Source organism: Aulonocara stuartgranti (assembly GCF_965226115.1).
Source record: "Aulonocara stuartgranti genome assembly, chromosome: 16".
Lineage (NCBI taxonomy): Eukaryota > Metazoa > Chordata > Actinopteri > Cichliformes > Cichlidae > Aulonocara > Aulonocara stuartgranti.
Genome location: NC_138952.1, coordinates 21,046,133 through 21,067,645, shown reverse-complemented (window position 1 = coordinate 21,067,645; position 21,513 = coordinate 21,046,133). Strand labels below are relative to the sequence as shown.

General features: G+C 41.9%; 1 protein-coding gene across 8 annotated transcripts in view; it reads left to right on the top strand.

The window, feature by feature from the left end:
* dcaf6 (ddb1 and cul4 associated factor 6) overlaps nucleotides 1-21,300 on the top strand; it is a 26,161-nt gene extending 4,861 nt beyond the window's left edge. Inside the window, exons 2-21 of one of the 8 annotated variants that reach the window (XM_082507581.1) lie at nucleotides 1,350-1,411; nucleotides 3,227-3,319; nucleotides 4,744-4,929; nucleotides 5,014-5,127; nucleotides 6,279-6,414; nucleotides 8,423-8,634; nucleotides 9,874-9,967; nucleotides 11,427-11,546; nucleotides 11,688-12,032; nucleotides 12,344-12,550; nucleotides 14,141-14,200; nucleotides 16,065-16,248; nucleotides 16,904-17,013; nucleotides 17,155-17,446; nucleotides 17,618-17,647; nucleotides 19,775-19,913; nucleotides 20,060-20,216; nucleotides 20,300-20,388; nucleotides 20,469-20,574; nucleotides 20,715-21,300. In XM_082507581.1, the coding sequence (XP_082363707.1) occupies nucleotides 1,350-1,411; nucleotides 3,227-3,319; nucleotides 4,744-4,929; nucleotides 5,014-5,127; nucleotides 6,279-6,414; nucleotides 8,423-8,634; nucleotides 9,874-9,967; nucleotides 11,427-11,546; nucleotides 11,688-12,032; nucleotides 12,344-12,550; nucleotides 14,141-14,200; nucleotides 16,065-16,248; nucleotides 16,904-17,013; nucleotides 17,155-17,446; nucleotides 17,618-17,647; nucleotides 19,775-19,913; nucleotides 20,060-20,216; nucleotides 20,300-20,388; nucleotides 20,469-20,574; nucleotides 20,715-20,773 (2,795 nt within the window). In that variant the 3' untranslated portion in view covers nucleotides 20,774-21,300. Of the gene's footprint in view, nucleotides 1-1,349; nucleotides 1,412-3,226; nucleotides 3,320-4,743; nucleotides 4,930-5,013; nucleotides 5,128-6,278; nucleotides 6,415-8,422; nucleotides 8,635-9,873; nucleotides 9,968-11,426; nucleotides 11,547-11,687; nucleotides 12,033-12,343; nucleotides 12,551-14,140; nucleotides 14,201-16,064; nucleotides 16,249-16,903; nucleotides 17,014-17,154; nucleotides 17,447-17,605; nucleotides 17,648-19,774; nucleotides 19,914-20,059; nucleotides 20,217-20,299; nucleotides 20,389-20,468; nucleotides 20,575-20,714 lie in introns of all 8 variants that reach the window. The other 7 variants (XM_082507579.1, XM_082507580.1, XM_082507582.1 and 4 more) reach the window with 7 other exon arrangements.
* Nucleotides 21,301-21,513: the final 213 nt, after the last annotated feature.

Here is a 21,513-nt window from a genome sequence, read left to right as displayed (position 1 = left end):
AACTCATAGAGGGGAAGTTGGGAACAGCAGATAAACTAACGGAAATTGGGCTCATAATAAATGAATGGCTTTTTGCCTTGTCACGGGTATTTTCCCATTTTCACTCAAATCCTTGGATGTATTGTTGTTGATTGTCTTTGAGTTGATCTTACCACCGTTATTGTGGATTTCCTCTGTGATTGTCTTGAAGTTTATTAGTGGAAACCCGGTTCCACCATTAGAGGTTGAGCCAATTTTTAAACGTTTCAACGGCACCCTTGAACGTCTTTCCTTCTTCCGTGTGTGTGACTTTTAATAGAAGTAGTTTGACATGTGTGGCTCATTCAGGGTGTGCGCTTATCGGCCTGAACCTGTTGATGGAGATGCTTGTGTTGCATACCAGCTTTCTGTGCACAGTGTGATAAATGTTATTGGATCCAGGAGACTGCCAAATATAACCACCTTATCTGGATTTCTTATCTTTTTGTTGACGACATGCCTTAGATAGTGAGAAATCCAGCTGTGCTTGCACGCAGATGATCAGAAAAACAGAATTTTATAACTTATCCATCAGGACGACCATATTGCTGTTCATCATGCGGTGATTGTAACTGAATGAAAAAACTGCAAAACTGATGACTTTAGAAAGTGAGACCCTGACCCTGAAGCTGTTTGTTAGAATAGCACATGCTTTGAAGAACACACATCCTGTTGCTACTTATCCAGAGGCCTGAATCTTCCTGTGATTTGCTAATCAGGTAATTACTTCAGTTTCCTTCCCCTTTGTGTGTTTGACTCTTTGATCTCTTTTTGTTTTACTGTGTCCTCTTTACCTCCCCTCCTGTAAAACCTTTCAAATGCCTCCGGGTCACTTACGTCTCTGTTCTTTGTGTTGGACTACCAATAAATATCATGTCAAGGTTTAAATTGCTTACTCCAAAACTGTGTTTTAATATCTGCTATTTGAATTGATTTCTCGTCCAGTTAAATGTCATTTTGTTGCTAAATTAATCAAACACCTGGGAAATCTTAGGTGTGTGTGTGTGTGTGTTTGCCCTGAGGTCACAATAGAAAGATGTTCACAAAAATAAGATAAAATATTAAGGGTTGACATTGTGAACTATGGAACCACTGTTCCTGCATTTCGAGTCTTATTGCAGAGCGGTTTTGTTTGTACTCGCCTCGTTTCTTCCTGTTGGTGCAAACAAGGCTTCCACTGCATGAATAATGGAACACAAGCTACAGAGCCACTGTTTAACGTGACATTTTATTCCTGTTGCACTTAAGTGAAGACTGGTAGATAAATGCGATTCAAATGAAAGTTTAAAGCCTGACAGCCTTCTCAAATCTACATGTTTCTGTTTTCACAGGTAGAAGAGAATTTGTCCAGAGGCTTAAACTCGAAGCAACACTGAACGTACACGATGGCTGCGTAAGTGCCCCACATTTTTATCCGTCTCTTCGTGTTTATTGGTTGAAGTCCTCTCCCTGCCAAACACGCCACGTCACTTTTTTCTCAGCTTGCTGGTGGAGCCTTGAACAGATCAGATCAGGTCAGGTGGTTAATTCCTCTGAGAAACCTGAAGCTGACATAACAGTCACACGTCCTGTCACACTACAGGGCAGGACATCAGCCTGTCCAAGACACCACAACAAGCATTGCATGCATGCAGGTCTCAGGAGAGCTGCATTAAAGTGCAGCTCTTAGCCACAATGATTGAGATATTATTATTGCATTTTCTGAATATGTTAGTTTGCGTTTAGTTAAGTAGCTAAGAGCTTCTGTATTAACACGGTGTATGTTTTGTTTTTGTCTTGGACTCTACAAGACTTGTATGATTCATTTCAAAATAATCTTTATTTAGCTATACTTGGCCTTCAGCCATGTTCTGAAATGAGCCGTTTTAGCTCCTTTACTGATTGACTGTTTCTTATAAACAGATGACTTGAACAAGCAGGGGCTGTTGTGCTCATTGTCAGTCTATGAGGGATATCAGACATCCTGACATTAAAGCATCCAAGAGTGGAAAAAACAGTCTGAAACGCAGCATTCAGAGCAGCCTGAAACCCCAGCTGTAAGCTCATAGGGATTACTTGTATATACGCTGACCTCACTATTTAAGGCTTTGGCCATGGCCAATATGAACATCCACCTTTTTAACAATGTATATGTGACAGAAAACAATAAGTGTAACAGGTCCACTTTAAGTTATTAATCAGATAAAGACTTTCTATTTGCACCACCTAAAATGTGTCAATTTAGCAGATTTTAGCATCAGAAGAATAATATTAGTGAATATGAATTATTGTGAATACTTTGATTACTTTTTATTATAGAAATTTTAAGCTTGGAGTTACAGAAGTTTTTCAGTGGACACCGTGAGATACCTGACCTGTTCTGACTCTGCACTGTACCACATTACACGAGATGCTAATCCTAGCCTGTGTTTAAAAATGCCATCACAATAAATAAATAACACCATTTCCTGCCTCATCTGTCACCATCTGTTAATCTTTCATTAGGTGAGGAGGGGCCTCACCTACACTCCACCTCAAATCTAACTATAGATGATGTGCAGCGTCTCAGAAACCGAGTCAAACATGTTAAAAACCTGATTCAGACGTGAGGTCTGCATGTAGGAATACACGCAGTGTAATGTCTCAGCAGAGGCAGTCTGACACGATGAGGCGCTGACGGAGGCTGCAGGTGTTAATGAAATATTGATCCACAGAGTGACAGCAAACACTGACCTGATGCATCACTCTTCTTTTGCTGTTCCTTAGATCCACAGCTAACTCATTCTCTAGCCTTATGTTGGTGGTTATTTCAGTTGATCGAACTGTTAATGAACCTAATTTGAATTGGACGATGGCATCCATATTTTCTTACTGATTTGAAGCAAAGGCATTCAGGGATTTTCTTTGTTGCTGATGCTTAACAAGCACAGAAAAGACACTAATATAAATGTAATTGTGTGCAGGGACATGCCATTTCTTGTTATTCGCTTCTCTGATAGTAATTCACATTCGTCATGCAGAATCCTCTCTCACGTGTCCACATTTTGGGGCTGGACTGAGTTACTTATTTATTTTTTAACTATTTGTTTTACATCAATCTCGTATTACATAAAATGAAGAAATTCAACAAGTCGTCACGTTTATGAAGCTGTAATGAATGGATGTCGGAATTTAACTTGCGTTTGTCAGTGTAAACACCATGTAAGCGCTCTCTCTGATCTCTCCTCAGGTCAACACTATATCGTGGAACGACACGGGCGAATACATCCTGTCAGGGTCGGACGATACCTTCCTGGTCATCACCAACCCTTACAACAAAAAGGTTGGATGAATGGATGAACACCAAACTGATCATTTTTAACTGTTATTCTTTGCATAAATGGTCAATTAGCCATAAAACAGGACAAAAAGCTTAAATTGGCAGAGCACAGTTGAGATACTAAACTAAAGGAATTATTTAATGGATGGATGTTCCACAACTGTTTTTGTGAGGGATGTCCACCCACTGAAGGTTTGTTTCGCTGGGACAAAAATATCCCACATTATTCTGAACCTTTTTTATCTGCCCACATTTTTCTGAAACAGAAATGTGGTGAATTGGAGGGTGGTGCTAGTCTTTAAAACTGGGATGCTGAGCAGGAATTTGTATGGTTTTTTTTTTGGTTTTTAATGTGACTGTTATCTAATATAGAGGTAGGAGATCTCCTGGTCTGTGTAGTTGTCTAGTTAGGTTAATCTAAATCAGGGGTGGACAATTCCAGGCCCGGAGGGCCGGTGTCCCTGCAGGTTTTAGATGTGTCCTTGAACCAACACAGCTTATTTAAATGGCTAAATTAGCTCCTCAACATGTCTTGAAGTTCTCCAGAGGCCTGGTAATGAACTAATCATGTGATTCAGGTGTGTTGACCCCAAGGTGAGATCTAAAACCTGCAGGACACCGGCCCTCGGGGCCTGGAATTGCCCACCCCTGATCTAAATTAAGCCGAGTCTCCAGTTTGAGTCTGTATTCATCATAAAACTCTAACTCTTAAACATTAAAATTACATAAGTGTCTAACAATCTATGAGAGTCTTGAGAGTGTTTTCATCTTTGTTATTACAACAGTGGTAAGAGAAGTTTCTGTGGTTCCCTTAGTTTCTCTTTTTTTGACATACTTTGACTTTCAAATGATGTCATATGAGGGAAAAGGAAAAAAAACAAAACAAAATGTCAAACGCCAAACCTAGCAGCAGAGTCGCATTTTGTGGCTAACCGCTAAATAATCCCAGTATGCCTTCTTGTCTTTGTGTAGTTCATGCTGGGCCTCTTTGCTGTGCAATAAAATAAAAAGCTACAAACAGCTGCCAATTGCATATAAAAAATGGCTGTAATTGCTAAATGCAATAATTTTGTTAAACACCTTGAATTCAGTCACATCTTTATTTATTTGAACTTCCGCTGTGGCAGTGTGCAGAAACAAAACAGCAAAAATGGTATCTGTCCAAATACTTAGGGATCTGACTTCAGCTTGGGTTTAGACAAAGATTGGAAACAGTCAGAAAAAGCATGGCATTGCTCCCAGAGACCACTTACCAGCAACTCTAAATACTACAAATGAACACATTAGTGTCTAAAATTATGTAAATGTGTGCAAAAATCCCCCAGGATGTCAACATTTTATACTCTTTCATCTGCTGATTTGCTGCCTCTGGTCGAGCATCCACACTGATGCAGCTGTCATCATACATTTCTTCTTCTCTGCTTCAGGTCAAGAAGTCAATACGTTCAGGTCATCGGGCAAACATCTTCAGTGCGAAGTTCATGCCCCACACCAACGATCAGGAAATTATCTCCTGCTCTGGAGACGGCATCATCTACTACACCCACACTGAGAAGAGTCCCGAGTACAACAGACAGTGTCAGTTCACCTGCCATTATGGAACCGCTTATGAGGTGCTGATTCACAGAAGCTGATGAAAAGGGTTTCTCTCTTACTCGTTACCCTCCTGTCTTCTAAGCTTCGCTTTGTTTCTTCAGATTATGACGGTACCGAACGACCCCTACACGTTCCTGTCCTGCGGGGAGGACGGCACGGTGCGATGGTTCGACCTTCGCATGAAAACTAGCTGCACTAAAGAAGACTGCAAAGATGTACGGGTGACATCTGTGATGTTTGTCTTTTTTCTGTCTGTGATTCATCACCAGTCAGGGTCAGGATCAATGTGTTTGTAGCTTTGGGGAGGGATCGATTGAAGAACCATCTTTTTGTTGTGAAACCCTGGCAGGTGCCCTTAAAACCAGATTAAAACAGAGAGGTGATCGAGCTTTTGGAGCAACACTATCAGATCTATGGACTAATCTCCCTCTCTGTGTCTGCACAGCTTAGTTGATATAGTCTTTATTAAAAATGAATTTATTCTCTTTGGGTTTTGGCTCCAGTGTGACATTTTTTTTTTTTAAATGTTTATTTTTTTCTGCTTTTTAGTGTAGCTTTTCCTGGGGCTATATAAGTTTATATTGTACTGTTGTTTTCATTGAGCTATATAAATAATCTTTATATAGCCCATTTAAGGAACCTGACCTTGAGTTTTTCACAGTGTTTAGTGTATAAGAGCTTGTGGATATCTTTTTTTTTTTTTCTCTTTCAAAAATGGCTCACTGGACTTTGTATTCATGCAGGACTGATAATGGACCCCCCCCCCCCCCCCCCCCCCTCCCTTTCTTACTTCACTGCTTTCTTCACAAACAGCTTTTGGTCTCTCCTCTAGGAAGCGGTTTCTTTGGCTTTAAACCAGCGTGCTTCAGTTGATAGATGAGTGTGTGTGTGAGAGAGAAACCGTGTCCTCCTAGATTATGTTGCATCTTCTTGTATTTCGTGCTCCAGATGAGAACCTGTTACCCTAAAACTGTCAGAAGAGTTTTACCAGCTGCTGTCACCGGCCCCTCTGCCTCCCCATCATCAGCCTGCAGTAGTCAGACCTGGTAGTGCAGTTGCTCCACTTTATTAGGTGCAACTACTTCAGAGTGATACAGCAGTTTGGGATTTGACATCAAATATCTTTAGTCTGACCAGTGATGTTAATGTGGTTTCATAAAGTCTCATAAAGCAACAGAAACACCTCTTGAGCTTCTAAAACTGTACCTCTCAAAATGATTACAGTTGAATCAACACAGGATTTATTGCAGGCATCAGTTTTACATTAGTTTACATCATTTTTAAAAAAAATTTATTCTCAATCAGTGATATCTGCCATTACTGAGCAGAAGTGACTTCCAGACCTCATTGCGCTCTTTCATTTCAGGACATCCTGATAAACTGCAGAAGAGCAGCGACCTCCATATCAATTTCTCCGCTGGTGCCGTACTACCTGGCCGTGGGCTGCTCCGACAGCTCAGTACGAATCTACGACAGACGCATGCTGGGCACAAGAGCGACGGGTAAGCAGCCCTGCACAGTGGACTTAGCCACTCTACACGTCACAAATTCGTTATCCTCGTGTTAATGTGTAGGTAACGCAGCCTGTTGTGGTGGAGAAACTAAACTTGCAATGTCCGTTTTTGCTTTGAATGTTCAACCAGTTTCTCGTTTACATGAAGGCAGCGGGGGGAGGATCTCCCTTTGAGTTTTTGGTCCCAGCCTGCTGTGCCTCGTCTCTTGTTGGACATTTCTATTTTTAGATACTTTCACGAGTATTTTTACTTCTTCCTGTGTGTTTTAAATCCTTCTGACAACTGCTTATAAAAGGTATTTATGGAGCGTTGTTCCTACACAGAATGCAAGTCAGTTTTTTTATTCAGAGACTTTTAAACAGACTGTTTAAATAGTAGGGTGTGAGGCATGCCAACAAGTTGTTTTTTTATTAAACTTTATTCATAGTTTTTCTAAACAAAGCTAAACAAAACACTTAAATTCTCCCTATCGCTTATCCCACTGAGATTACAAATATAATGGAGAAAGAAAAAGAATAACACTGATTTAATAAATCGATGTGGATATTAATGGGATAAACACAGTACATGTGTATGACGAAAAAAGTATGGACATTTCTCCTTAACTCAACAATAAGTTTGAGTATACCACAATTACATACACTAACAAGACCAGCAGTAGCTTCGTTATCATAGTGACCAGGTCGATAGATCCGGTTATTAAAAGATGGAGATTTGTCTGATTAATTATTGAATAAGTCTTCGGGCCATTTCTCGGCAGTGTTGCTACACTTCCACCAGGAGTTCAGTGTTTAGATAATGAGGGTGGATTATTACTCTGGATCCTACTGTACATTTTAGATGTGTTGCTCTTTGTGCCGGGGTCTAAATCTAGTATATCGCTAATAATATTATTGGCCAGCAAATATGGGAGAGTAAAATGTTTTAATAAGAAAAATTCATATTTATGAGCATCTGTAAAACTGTCATTTGGACTGTTATAACTTTTGTGTAATGCCTGAAATAACGAGTGTTCCTTAGAACACAAATACATCCTTAAGAAAGTGAATAAATAAATACAGACCATTTTTGTGGCAAGTTTGAAAACAACGTCAGTTTGAGACAACGAGAAAAGACAACTGTTCACCACAGGAGAAACGAAGCATAGCTGATTGATGCAAACAGGTTTTCCAAACTGGAACCAGGTTTTTAAGGTGCGTTCTACAACAAGGTTAAGGATATGAAGTTGTTTTCCTTTGGCCTTTGTTGATCTCATTTAAAAAAACAAACCGTTACTGGATTGATATCCAATCCCCTGCTAGCGCAGACAGGACTTTGATTTTTTTCACCTCAGGCAGAAGTCCAGTCTATTAATTTGGCTGTTCATGTTGCCCAATAGACTTGGGTACTTCTAGACACGGGGATGGCATGGTAAACCTTTCATCTTGATTATATTCACTCCTCCAGTGACTAATGAGCAGTAAAGCTCAGCACGCCAGCTCTTGTTTTGTAACAGAGTTTTAAAATGATGTTTTTAGAATTCCTTTTAAAACACGTGAGTTTGATTCTCAAGTAGGTAAGTTGTGTGGCTTGAACGAAAGGGAAAGGATTAAAATCTGACCCAAATTCCAACTGACTGACAGGATGTGTATCTAATCACATCAGTAACCCTTTCCTCGGCTCTAAAGGCAGTGGCTATGGATTCTATAGAGGAATAGTGAAAGACAGCAACGCTGCCAAGTATCGCAAAAACAAACAGCCTGAAACCTCAGAGTTGGTGTGCAGTAAAGCCAGTGGTGAAGACTAGATTGTTCTGACCCAGGTCAAAAATGTTGAACTAAACCAAACTGTTTTTCAGCACAGTAAATAGACATTTCCATTCAACACATTCAATTGCTTTTGACATATCATTTATATCAAACCCACCGAATCGTCTGGACCAAATCCACAAATATAATTAAGAATCTTGTTCACCGACTCATTGGCTAAGTTGCACACACTCTCTCATTTTTTTTAGGTAATTACATGGGCCGGGGAACCACGGGCATGTGTGTTCGGTTTGTTCCCGCTCACCTGGCCAACAAGTCGTGCAGAGTGACCTCTCTCTGCTACAGCGAGGACGGTCAGGAGGTGCTGGTCAGCTACTCCTCCGATTACATTTACCTGTTCAATCCCAAAGATGACCAGGCTCGAGAGCTCAAGGGCCCGTCGGAGGAGAGGAGAGAGGAGGTGAGATCCCAATGGGAACTTTTCTTCTGTCATTCTTTTCTCCCAAACTGTGTCTTTTAAAGGTTTATATCGGTTCAGACACTGTGCTGTCATTTAGACAGTTTTCCATTATTCCAAGTGTGTAATAATTGATCTACAAAATAAAAATCTGCCTTATCTGTCAGTCTAAGGCAAAATCCAAAAATATTTACCACTTTTTAAAAAATGGGTAAAATACCCAAAACAATCAAGAGTCTCTGTCTTTTCTTGTTGATCAGCTGACTGACTACTGGAGTGTAGATCTCAAGTTACATGTACAGAGAAGGTTAATGGAGGCCTCACATGTTATGTCTCCTGTTAAGAGTGCTAACGGCCTTTTGACTCTATAGAAAATAAACATAATCACGTCTGGCTGAGCGGAGGTGTCCATGCGGCTGATTTTTGGGGGCGAATAGGACCGATTGTTGTAAACAGAACTGACCTTGTTGTTGCTCCTCTGGGCCCTGCAGACATCAGTGCTAAATCTGTGGTGGCTGATGCAGTGCAGGGAGGTGAGCAAATGACCCTGAGAAAAACAAACCCAATACAAAGAAGGATGGAAACAGCGTCATGAATTACTGCCTGATCTGTTTGGCTCTTAGTTATATTTCCTTTGTTAGTTTTGAGATTCAAACAACTGAACAATCAAGGAAACTGCGTGTTTACGCTCGGTGGTGGTCTTCACGTGTGTCCGAATGTGCTGGGTCACGGTGCCATGGCGAGTTCAGCTGTGTCTAGATGCAACCACCACACGCATTCCTTTCCAAATACAGCGAGCGACGCAGGCAGCGTTCCTCAAACCACCAAAATAGTTCAGGCTGATTTTGGGGCAGGCGAGGAGCAGTGTTCCTTACCCCCTCTGTTTTCCTCTACCTGCGACCTTGTTTGTTTAATCCTTTTATCTGATTTATTCAACTGTCTTTCAGCTTCTGCTCCTTTTCACCACCTGTCCACACATTTCCTGACTGAAGCGGTGGATAGTCCCTGCTCTAAGAACCTCTTTTTCCTATTTCTGGCTCTCAGCCTGTTGCAGCCAGGGGGACTGGAAAGTGGCAGGCAACCTCAGTCATGCTGCCAGGAGGAGGGGGTGGGGTGGGGGGAACACTTTAAAGAGGACACTGATAGAGACGAGTAGTGTTTTGCTTTGGCAGCGCAGCTATTTTTGACCATGCCTTGACTGACAAACTGCTAATCTCTGTGAATGTGTGTGTGTTTCCACAGCTGAGGCAGCCTCCAGTGAAGCGCCTCCGTCTACGAGGTGACTGGTCTGACACTGGACCCCGAGCTCGCCCTGAGAGCGAGAGGGAGAGAGATGGTAAGATCACAGTATGTGCTCCTGCTCGTCTACAGCGACGGTCTCGTATGACAGGCCCGACCTCTGACAAACTCTGAGAAGACTCCAACCTGCAAAATATATTTTTATATACTGCTCAAAACATTAAGGGAACACTTGCATCACACATTGGATCTCTTAGGAACGAAATCCTCAAGTTTGAAATCTTGACTGCCATTCAGTGGTAAAAATCATCAACTCTTTGAGGACTGGGTTCAAAATCACACCAAAAAGTTAAAGTTGTTCAAGCGTTTCCTTCATTTTTAGCAATATATTTTCCCCATATTGATTTTGTAATCTTAGACGAAGAAGAAATCAGGCCATAAAACTGTCTCATCACCAACTCTGCAACTTATGAACATAACCAATAAAAAGAGAACCAACAGTGCAGTGATCTGTGGTAAATGCATTTAAATCCCAGCTCCCATCTTATTGAACACTCAGAGCACTTTTAGCACAAGCTACATTCACCTGGTAACGGGCTCTTTCATGCAGCACTTTTTCTCTTTGATGCAGTGCTTTCTCTCTGGCGCAGACACTCCCACTGATAATACATCTGAGTTTTTAGGGTTCACTATCTCGTAGATCCAACCTGACCTCTGGACGTCCTGCTGTTCTTCCTGAGCTTCAGTTCTCTTGATGCATCCATCAAGTTTACCCTTTAAACTGAACTGGAGCTCAGAGTATGTAAACCTGATTTAAAGTGTTTCCTTTAAAGTTGATATAGTTGATGCAGAGTGGCCCAAACTAGACACAATAGCAATAAGAGTGAACAAACATCCAACTAAAATAATGGTTGGGTTGAAAAATGGTAAAAAAAAAAAGCTCTGGGGCAATAGTAACAGCTTATATTTCACATATTCAGGTGAAAATGTGTGTAAAAAGCTGAACTTCTTTATAGTGTATCAAAGTTTGCTTGGGTCAGAGAGAGTAGAAACCTCACTTTGAGGCAAATGACTTGGAGCGGTCTCCTGCTGCAGGGTTTTTTCCACCATAGATGAACGTAGTTTAAGTTGTGTAATCTATTTTGTTACTGTGGTTTATTTTGTTCAGAAATAAAATTTAAAAAAAAATCAGTCAAATGGAGGAAAAACTCATCTTCGGGTTTCAGGTGATGACTGTTTCAGAGTGCTTTACTTTGTTCACAAGTTGGGTTTTTTTCTTTTCTAGTTGGATTTCTTGTTTGTCATTTTTTGGGGATAAATTTTCCCTAAATTCTCATATATTAAATTAATAATTTGTGTAATGAGTCATCCTTGTGCAGGTCTTAATGAGCCTCTGCTTGCATATGATCAGTTATGATAAGCAGTTTCTTTTGAGTACAAATACTCCAATTTTTTTTTTTTTTTGTCCATATTTCTATAAATATGGACTGTGTCAAAATGAAAAGCTTGACAGGATCTAAAGACGTTTTCCCTTTTTTTTTTTTTTTTTGTTCCAGGGGAGCAGAGTCCGAACGTGTCTCTGATGCAGAGGATGTCGGACATGCTGTCCCGGTGGTTTGAGGAGGCCAGTGAAGCCCAGAGTAGCAGAGGAACCCGACCTCAAACGCGGCCCCGAGGTGAGGCTTCAATACTCCGGCCTTCAAACGGGCCGGAGTAACTTCAGTAAGACTGACTGTTAAGAATCTTTCTGTGATAATAAACCGTAAACTAGCCAAAATCTAAAATCATTGCTTGATTTATTTATTTTTTGTCTTCAGGTACAGCTCTTCGTCCCGAGGGGACGTTGAATGCTCCAGCTGCCGCAACAGGCGACTCTAGTCAGGAGTCCAGCGCCCCCGAGAGGCCTGTGGGGACGGACTCCCCAGAGGTACCTGCCAGTCCCGCAGCGGCCACCACTGCGCCCATGCCTAAATCCACCTCCTCTTCCTCCTCAGGGTCATCATCAACAGTCACAGCACCTCCTCCTTCCAGCTCATCATCAGTGGAGACCTCGGCCACTTCTTCCTCCCCTCTCACGTCGTCCCCCGACTCAGAGCAGCGGAGTCAGGGTGACACAACTGGGACCCCGACGGCCACGCCCACCTCTGAGCCCGCACTCTCAGGTAAGAAACCAGGACCGCACTCGCACTCACTGTTCACATGTAAGCCTTCAGTCCAATGAGGAGGGTTAACTGCTCGGTGTATGAGTGTGTGTCCGCGTGTGTGTATGTGTGGGTGTGTGTTCATTGGAGCCACTCCACTCAAGCAGCAGCCTCACTTCACTTTATTTTCCTTCAGCATCCTGTTGTCCTCCTCCTCCTGCTTGTTTATTTCATTTTTGCCCGATTCTCTGTGCCGAATCTTCTCCTCACATCCTCCGTCAGTCTTCTAATCGTGCATCCACTCTTCCTCTCTTCCTCTGCCCCTTTGTCAGAGTATGGTCCTCATCGGCTGCCCATAAGTTTAGTGTGTAGGCGTTTGCAGAGGTTGCTCCGGCTGGCTGACCCACCTGGACGGGGTCGGCGAGCGGCCCCTTCTCCTTCTTCTTCTTCACCTTCTTCTTCCTCTGCAGCCCCTGAGAGACAGTCGCAAAGAGCTGCTACCTCTGCCGCTGCTGCTCCTGAGAACCAACCCTGTACAGGTTACCCACCCCTCCGAGCTCATCAACCCTGCAGCAATCCCTCCATAAGGGCTGCTCCCCTGCCATTAACCCGTCCCCGCCTTTTAAGCAAAGACAGCCATGTCTGTTGTAGAGAGGCTCCAGAAAGACCCAGTCTTGCTGTTACTGACCACTAACCACACACTGATCTTCCCCGCTCTCTTATTATTCACCCCTTACTTCCTCTAAACTCCAGAGTCCAGTGTGTCGCCTCTCCACTGTTTGCTCAGCCCTTAACTCACTAATGCTCTCACTCCATCTTTCCACTTGTTGCTTGAGTTTTCACCTGCAAACTCTCCTGCCGGAGTGGCACCAGACGGTATGAAGCTTTGCTTTGGCCTCATGGTTGTTCAACCATGTTTGATGATATAACTTGCCTTTTTTTTTGTTTTGTTTGTTTTCTTCAATGTCATTGGATAGGTCACATTACTGGCTTCACCTACTGCTGATGTTAAAATTAAGGTTATTTCCATCAGTTAGTGTTGCCCGTTTTGTAAATGTGTCTCGATACTCAAAAGCCGGTGGACAAACAGAAAAAATAAACAGACATAAGTGATTTTACTTGCTTGAGTTGAACTAAAATGCTTGAAACAAAAAAAAAAAAAATAATAATAATTTTTTTTTGAAATGCTGGAGTGAAAATAAGCAAAAAAGCATCCACTTTGGAATCCACAGACTGACTCTGAAGGAGCTTCGGAAAGACCACAAAAAATATTGCTCGGTTTTCCTATTTGCAACAATTTGTAACATTTCAACAGATTTTTTTTTTTTGGTCTGTGCACGAGCGCAAAGCAATAAAGTAAAACCCTCGAATCAAATAATGATTATGTAATATATGTTTATTAATAAGTTATTTTTTAAGTTTGTTCTGCTTCAGTTTTAATGTGACAGCATTTAGTTAACCCGAAGAGCTTCTCTCACTTTCAGCTTTTTTCTCTAAAAATGTAGGTACAACTTTAATATTAAAGATATAAACCGATTTTTAAACACACAACAAAACTGGCTTTACATAATGAGGCATCTGTTATGAAAGCTTTTATTGAACACGTCATTGTGCAGTTCAGTAGACACAATATTTAAATTGCTTCTTCTCACTTAATTGGCTTTAGTTGGTCACAGATATCTTGGAGAAGTGTGTTGTGTAGCCAGCAGCCAAACAGATGTTATTGGGTTTTTTTTCTTTTGTTGTTGTTGTTGTTGTTTTGTTGTGGCAAGCCCAAGTAAGCACTTCTTGATGGTTGGGATTTCCAAGTTCTACATAACACAGCAGATATAAAACATTTCTTTGCACATCTGTAAAAAGCATGCATGAAAATCATGTTCTTGTTTCCGTTCAGACTTACTAATCGCTGATTCTCACTGAGCTTCCCCAACACTCTGTAAACCGATCACAGCTGTTATCAGATGAAGGAGCTTTTTTATTTTTGGCTGATGTGAAAGCTCTTTCTGCTTGGCCTTGGATTTATTTATTTATTCATTTATTTTAAACATGATTTAGAAGTTTTTAACCCGTGTGAGCCCTCACGTTTGACCTCTTTGTTCAATGTTTAGTTGGTCTCATTTGTGTTCCAGATTCCCCCTCGTCTGTGGTAAACAAACAGCTGGGATCCATGACTCTTGATGAACAGCAGGGTGCGTCTTTCCCTTCCCCAACCCCATTCCCTGACCCTCACCCTGCCACTCGCTTTGTCTTCTCCACCTTCTGTCTTAACCACTTTCCCTCATCCTGTCTCACTCCACTGTTTGTCCTCCATCGATTTCATGTTTTTGTTTTCTCTGTATCCACTGCTTTACTGTTCAATATTCTACTGTCCAGATGTGGATGTGTCTGACTGTTACTGTTGCTCTGGCCAAAGGATTTAATACAATTGTTTAAGAAGTTAGAGCTTTGAGTAATGTAATAAACAATATCTCCAAAATTCAAATGGATGACAAAGAAAAGCACTACTCAGACATATACATTTCAGTGCTCTCTGCTGAACCATCTGTGCAATATTTAGCTTTTTCTAAAATGCCCTACTACGTCTGACATTTCTCCTTTGCAATGATTAGCATTGGTAGTCAGATTTAATGTGGCTTCATCTTTAACTGTTCAGTTTTATTTGTATAGTGCCAAAGCAAAACAATGGTCTTTCTAAGGCACATATGTTGTTACATAAACACTTCACAAGAACCCTGAAAAGCCCCAATGGTTCACTCTTGATTTCTCTTGATCAGAGTGGACCATCTACACAGCTTTGTTTAATTTGAAAATAATGTCATATTCAGTTTAATTTAAACGTTTTACTTTGTTGTAATTTAAAGAGGATAATTAAAAGTGGATGATGCTCATCTTAAGCATGATCAGAGATTTGGATATTGAGCTATCTTAGTAATTCTAGGCTTTAGAATATGCAGGTATACCTGTGATCAGTGCTCTAGGGTTCAACAACTTGCACAGTAGTAAAGTCCCCTTTTGGTATCGCTGATGGTTGATAAAATCCTCACTGCGCACCACATAATGCACAATGTGCCAAAAAAAAGGGGGTCAGAAAAATCTTTTTGTCTCATTTCGTGATGGTGGATCAGTGTAACTATTACACTTACACACTTACTTGACTTCTAAGAAGCCAGGCATAAGCCTATGTGCATGCCCAGACACGCCTGTGCTGCAGATGTTTATGTGTGCAGATGCAACTGGGAAAATGGAGCGAGGCACATTCACTTTAATATGACTCTCATAATAATGATAAGTTAATGGATCACTGGGGAAATTACAGAAAATGATTGCTTTGATTGGAGCTATCACTGCTCACGATCGCCGACATCATCCTCCATCGGCACACTCCCAAGCTCCACCCACCTCCTTCTGGTTGCTAGGGGCAGCCAATCAGTTACTACTAATAAATAACTTTTCTAACTACTCTAGGACAAAGGTCTGAGTCCAGAGGTATTTATAATACCTTTTATATACAACACCAACAGTATAATATCAAGCTACTTTGTGTGTACTGTATAGCTTTATATATGAAGCACTACATCTGTGATTATTTACAGTGCATACTGACAGAGATATAGCATGTAGCATCTTAGCAACAAGTCCCTCTTTGTCCTCCAGCTCAAATTTTCATCTTCCCTGGAAACCTGTTCCTTTTCTTCAGTGTAGCTAGCAGCTAACGGGTGTAATGACCCTTTAGGGCCTTTGACATGTGTGTGTTTGTGTGCGTCTTGTGTCTTGCTGTTGTGGCTGTCTGTCAATACGTGTCTTTTACGACGTGTCCTTTGTGGTTTTGTCTAACGTTTGCTGCATGTTCCCATTTCTGTTTAATGTTGTTTATCAGAGGGAATGGATGCAACACAGAGTTGCATATTTGTGGTGTGTTTTTAAATGACCAACTGCACACTGCAAACGACAGGAAGAGTTACTTTTGATCAGAGTTTTAGTCTGTACAGCCAGTGCGTCTCAGTAAGCCCCCCTTGCTTGTTTTGCCTGTGTGTATTCTTCTTCCTCTCTCAGTAGCAGCCGAAGCTACAGCTTCACCTGCTGATGAATCTGCTGCTGCACCAGCCAGCAGCATCCCATCCATCTCCACCTCTACTTCCACCAGTCGACCCAGTGCAGCAGAGCCTGTCCTCAGCCTGCACTACAGCTCAGAGGGAACCACCACCAGCACTATCAAACTGGACTTCACTGATGAGTGGTGAGTGATGGCCAGTGGGTGTCAGCTTTTTAGGTTGAATGTGACATTATACTTGGATTAACTTTATAATCTCATATTTATAATGCTCATATCTCCTCCTCTGTATACCTGTATGTCAATACAATAAATGACAATAAAATTTAATTTGGCTCATGTTGACCTTCAGATAAATAAGGTTGACATGATCATTTAAATCTTCATACGGTGCTTTGTATACGTTTGTATGTGTTGACAACACACACCACGCTTGTGAGAGTCATAGTTTTTAAGTTATCAGGCTTTTTGTCAATTTTTTTGACAAATAAATCAATAAGTTGACAGTGAAGACGTTGGTGGATGTAAGCCAAACTTTAATGGAGAGTTAACATGAACCCACCTTACACCCTGACAGAGTTTTATCAGAATTCATTCGGAACTTTTCGAGCTGTCTTGTTTACAGACAGAATGAAAAGCAAAGGTCTCCAGTGCAACTTCACTCATTCCATTCAAATTCAGGTAACTCAATAGGAGTTACCTTCTTATAGTCGGGGCAACTGCATGATACTTGTGTCTTCCCATATTTATTTATTTATTTTTTTCCCCAGATAAATATGAGTAATTTTCAGGAAAAAACACCCCAAAAGGACTGATGGTAACTCTTGTTCTTCCACTACAGGAGCAGCAGCACGTCCAGTTCGATGGGCAGTGGAGGCCCCAAAACATCAGAAGCTGCAGCTGTACAGAGCAGAGAGAGTCTGTCGACAGAGAGCTCGGTATCAGAGCAGGGTGAGTCGTCTCCTACAGCATCATGAAAACGCCTCGATCTCAAACATTGTCTGATCTAGAACAATAAACATGACACAATGAATGGCTTTCTGTATTCCAATCCTGATTGCGATGATATGAGTTTGCTGGCTTCCTCCGTAGAACCAGCATGTGATGCCTCCTGCTCCAGTGCCCCCAGCAGCTCAGCAGCTCAGGTTCCAGCAGAGGGCTCCTCTGAGGGAGACAGCATGGCGTCTTCGCCGCAGGAGAGGAGTCAGCCGGAAGGTACAGAGGAGAGGTCAGGGGGCTGTCGGCGAGCAGAGCCCTCTACAGAGGAGGGGCAGGAGGGCGTGGAGGGCCAGAGTCAGCCCGCACGCGGCAACCAGGACTCTGATGACAGTGATGATGATCCTATTCTTATCCCCCCCTCAAGGTTCAGAGGACAGGGGCAGAGGTGTGTTTGAGAGCATAATGTTTCTTACTACAAGTAAGAAAAACTCTGTTTGAATGCAGGTGATCATTTCGCATTCCTTAGTTCAGTTAAAAAGGGGGTGGGTGTGCCGATTTTAGAATTTGTGATGCTTTGCTGTTGACTGTTTTACTACAAATATAGATTTAATTCCAGAGGATCTGCAGTAGGAGATAGGATGATCAGGTAATCTGTTTGCATTGGAAAGTGAACGCATCTAATGCATCAGGAGTGTGACATGCTGCGGAGCATTTAAAATTAAGAGCACAACGTGATGTGCAGTAATCGGATAACTTCTTTTCTTTTGTCTTGGTTTGACGGTTTCTCTCACAGTGCACTAATAACACACACAGCTGACTGTAGAGTGCCGTGCATGTGAGTACTGACTCCACAAATGGTGTGAACAGAAGCATCACAGCTGCATTTTGTGTAGAACAGATGGAGAAGAAATGAGTGTCATGCATGAAATCCTTGCAGAAAGGAGCCAAACGAATATAAAACGGACACATTTACACACAGCGAGGTCAAAGGTTTAAACAAAAGTGGCATTTTCATAAATTTCACGCTGTATGCCATCTCAGTAGATTTGAAATGAAAGTGGCAGCTCATGAGCACTTTTGGCTTTAATTTGAGGGGATTGAAAAAAATTATTTAACCGTTTTAGGACTCAAATGTAGTTGAACATGTAACTAAATAACCTGTCCGCAAATTATTTTTTTAAAGATAAAACATATTTGATTTAATTCGACCTTTATGGTGCCTTTTGCAGAATATTCAACTCTTTACCTTTGGAAACTTGATCAAAGTAGATTTCCTCCCCCTGGTGGCTCATCCTGATTATGAGCACAAAGCTGTCGAGCTGACTGACAGCCTCTGACTGTCGATTCACTAAGAACTTCCTTTCTCTACTAGGAGATTTGGATGTATGCAGACTATTAATGCCCGACTACCTTGCTACCTCTGTGCAGACCTCCCCATGTGGGGTGGCTGTGGCTCAGGTGGTAGCGCAGATCAGCTACTGACTGGAAGGTTGGTTCGATCTTTGGCTTCCCCAGTCTGCATGCCAAGTATCCTTGGGCATGCGGCCCAAGTTGCTCTCCAATGCGTCCATCTGTGTGTGAATGCTTAGATTGCACTTAAGTACAGAAGGGAAGTGCTTGTATGAGTGGGTGTGAATGGGTGAATGAGGCATGTTGTAAAAAGCGCTTTGAGTACTTCCAGGAGAGTAGAAAAACGCTACATAAGAATCAGTCCATTTATCATTTACCCATCACCTCCCTGTTACACCCCCTACCTGACGCAAGCCACTAGTTCCAGAAGAGCTTCTGTCTGTAGTGAAGAAATTAATAATGAAATGAGATTGTGTGGTTATGTAACGTGGTCTTCCTTGCAAAACAATTTTGCAAGGAGGCAGAAGAAGAGATGGGAGAGCGTCTGAGAGCTGGGATTGATGGAGGAAGCCAGTTGCTGTCTCTGCAGTCGTGTTCCATGACTACTGGATACGTGAAGGAGACCATGAAGACGTGATCTTTACTGCATGTGGCTGAGAGTTCTTCACTCGACCAGACGTTCTGGTGGTGGAGTTCTTCATCCTGTAATCATCCAGGCTGTTTATTAGGCCACTCGTAGTGTCACAGCCTAATGGTGGCCTGTTTTCCTTTCATTTAGAGCTTCTTTGAGCCCGTGTTATGGTTTTACTGCAACAGCTTCCAAATGCAAATGCCAAGAATGGAATCCCCTCTAGACTATTTATTTATTTGTTAAATTCAAGTAGTAATAACATATTTTTTCTATGCCAATTGAGTGAATTATTTAGTTGACAACCCCAAAATTAGGCAGTGTGCATAATTCCATAAATGCTAACCCATTACCTTCCTCAAATTAAAGTTGAAAGGCTACACTTGCTTTATGTCTTTCTTGCCCCCTCTCTCTCTTTTATTTTTCAGATCTATTCTGGTGGCTTGTCTGGTCAAAATTATGAAAATTGTATCATTAAAACATTTCTGGATTTAGCTTTGTGTACAATACTGTTACAGTGTATATCTGGTTGAAGTCACTCTAAGGTTGAGAAGAACAAACTTTTATTGGCTTGAGTCGGTTATGATGGATCAGGCAGGTGCTTTCGCTTGCAAGTGGCTGCTTTCTCGCTTGGAGCTTGTTTGTTACAATCTTGTTAATGGTTTAAAAAAAAAATATCCGTGTAGCTTGGGTCTGAAGCATGAGACTTGAGGCAGCACTGACAGCATGGGTTTGTTTGCTTTCAGGCACGTGTATGAGTCTGGGGTTTCTTTCTTCTTTTTTGTTTTTTCTTAGACAATCAGCAGCAGCTCGTATTCAGGAGCTGTTCCGCAGGAGGAAAGAAAGGAGGGAGATGGAGGAGAGCGAGACTCAGAATATCAGGAGACCTTCAGTCAAAATGGTCTACAAAGGCCACCGCAACTCCAGGACAATGGTATACCTCGGGCCACGCGTGTTGTATTAGTCTGAACTCATATTAATCCATTGGCTCTGATATCAGTGTTTTAACTGTTGTCAGACTGTGAAATTTGAAGAGTACAGTTTCCAAAATACTCAATGTTCCCTTTTAACTGTGTGTAGATAAAGGAGTCATGTTTCTGGGGCAACAACTTTGTGATGAGTGGTTCAGACTGCGGCCACATCTTCATTTGGGACAGACACACCGCAGAGCACCTCATGCTACTTGAAGCCGACAACCACGTGGTCAACTGCCTGCAGCCGCACCCTTACGACCCCAGTGAGTCCCGCGGATGTCCCGCCTGAACCCGGACGATGTTTCTTCACTTGTTGACATTGCTCTCATTTCCTGCTTTGTTTCAGTTCTGGCTTCTTCAGGGATAGATTATGATATCAAGATTTGGTCGCCACTGGAAGCATCGCCGTCTTTCAACAGAGTCCTCGCTGAGGAGGTAGAGTCAACCCACAGAAAAGAAAAGAGAAAAAAAACCCAAACCCACCGTAAAACCTTTCTTCTTCTCTTGTCGTCAAGGTCATCACTCGGAATGAGCTGATGTTGGAGGAAACGAGAAACACGATCACAGTCCCGGCCTCTTTCATGCTTCGAATGTTGGCCTCCCTCAACCACATCAGATCAGGTACACACACACACACACACACACACACACACACACACACACACACACACACACACACACACACACACACACACACACCACGCTGTTTTTGTTAGACCAATCTCAGCCTCTCTTTAATATTTGCCTCTTCCTCTTTGCAGATCGAGTAGAAGGCGATCGCTCCGAAGGCTCAGGCCAGGAAAACGAGGACGAGCAGTAGCCAGCTGGAATTTTATTTTAAAATAAACACTATTTCTTCTTGCTGTATAGCACTTGAAAAATACCCGAGATTTGTACAAGTATAGTGTAGAAAAACTTCCTTTTGAAAATTAGTGTAATTTCTAGCCCCTTGTGTTTTTTAAGAAGACTTTCTTACTGATGTGTCTGTATGAGGATAAACTATATTTGTGTGAATGTAAAGGCAAGGACGTCAAAATATAAGTGTGAGGAAAAGTGGTGGCTGGTGTGAAAGTTTAAGTGCAATATTATTTTGTTAGGAGAAGGTGAGCTTTGATCAGTGTTAACGTTTGACGTTTTTGAAACTGTAGCACAGCTGAGAAATGTTGATGTGCTGCTCCGGCAGTTACGCATGTGAATACAGACATAAAGTAAAACACGGATGCTTTAATTTTCTTGTTGATAAAGAAGAAGAAGAAAGGGGGGCGGGGGAAGAAAGCTGTGGATCTTCTCCCCAAAAATATGTTTTACAAAACCTGGAAAAAATAAAGCCAAATGGTATCTCAAATATATCTGCACTTGGGTTTGGATGGAAAATTTAGACTAAGTGTTTGACTTCAGCAACAGACGGCACCTGCTGACAGATACTGACAGCTGTTGTGGGTGTACAGAGCAGCTGCTCTTGGGTCAAACCTGTGTCATACAGTTCTACTGAACAGCTGCTCTGTTGGTCCAAACCCAGTTTCCTGTGGAAATCACTTAAAAGTGAACCAGTGTTTGGAC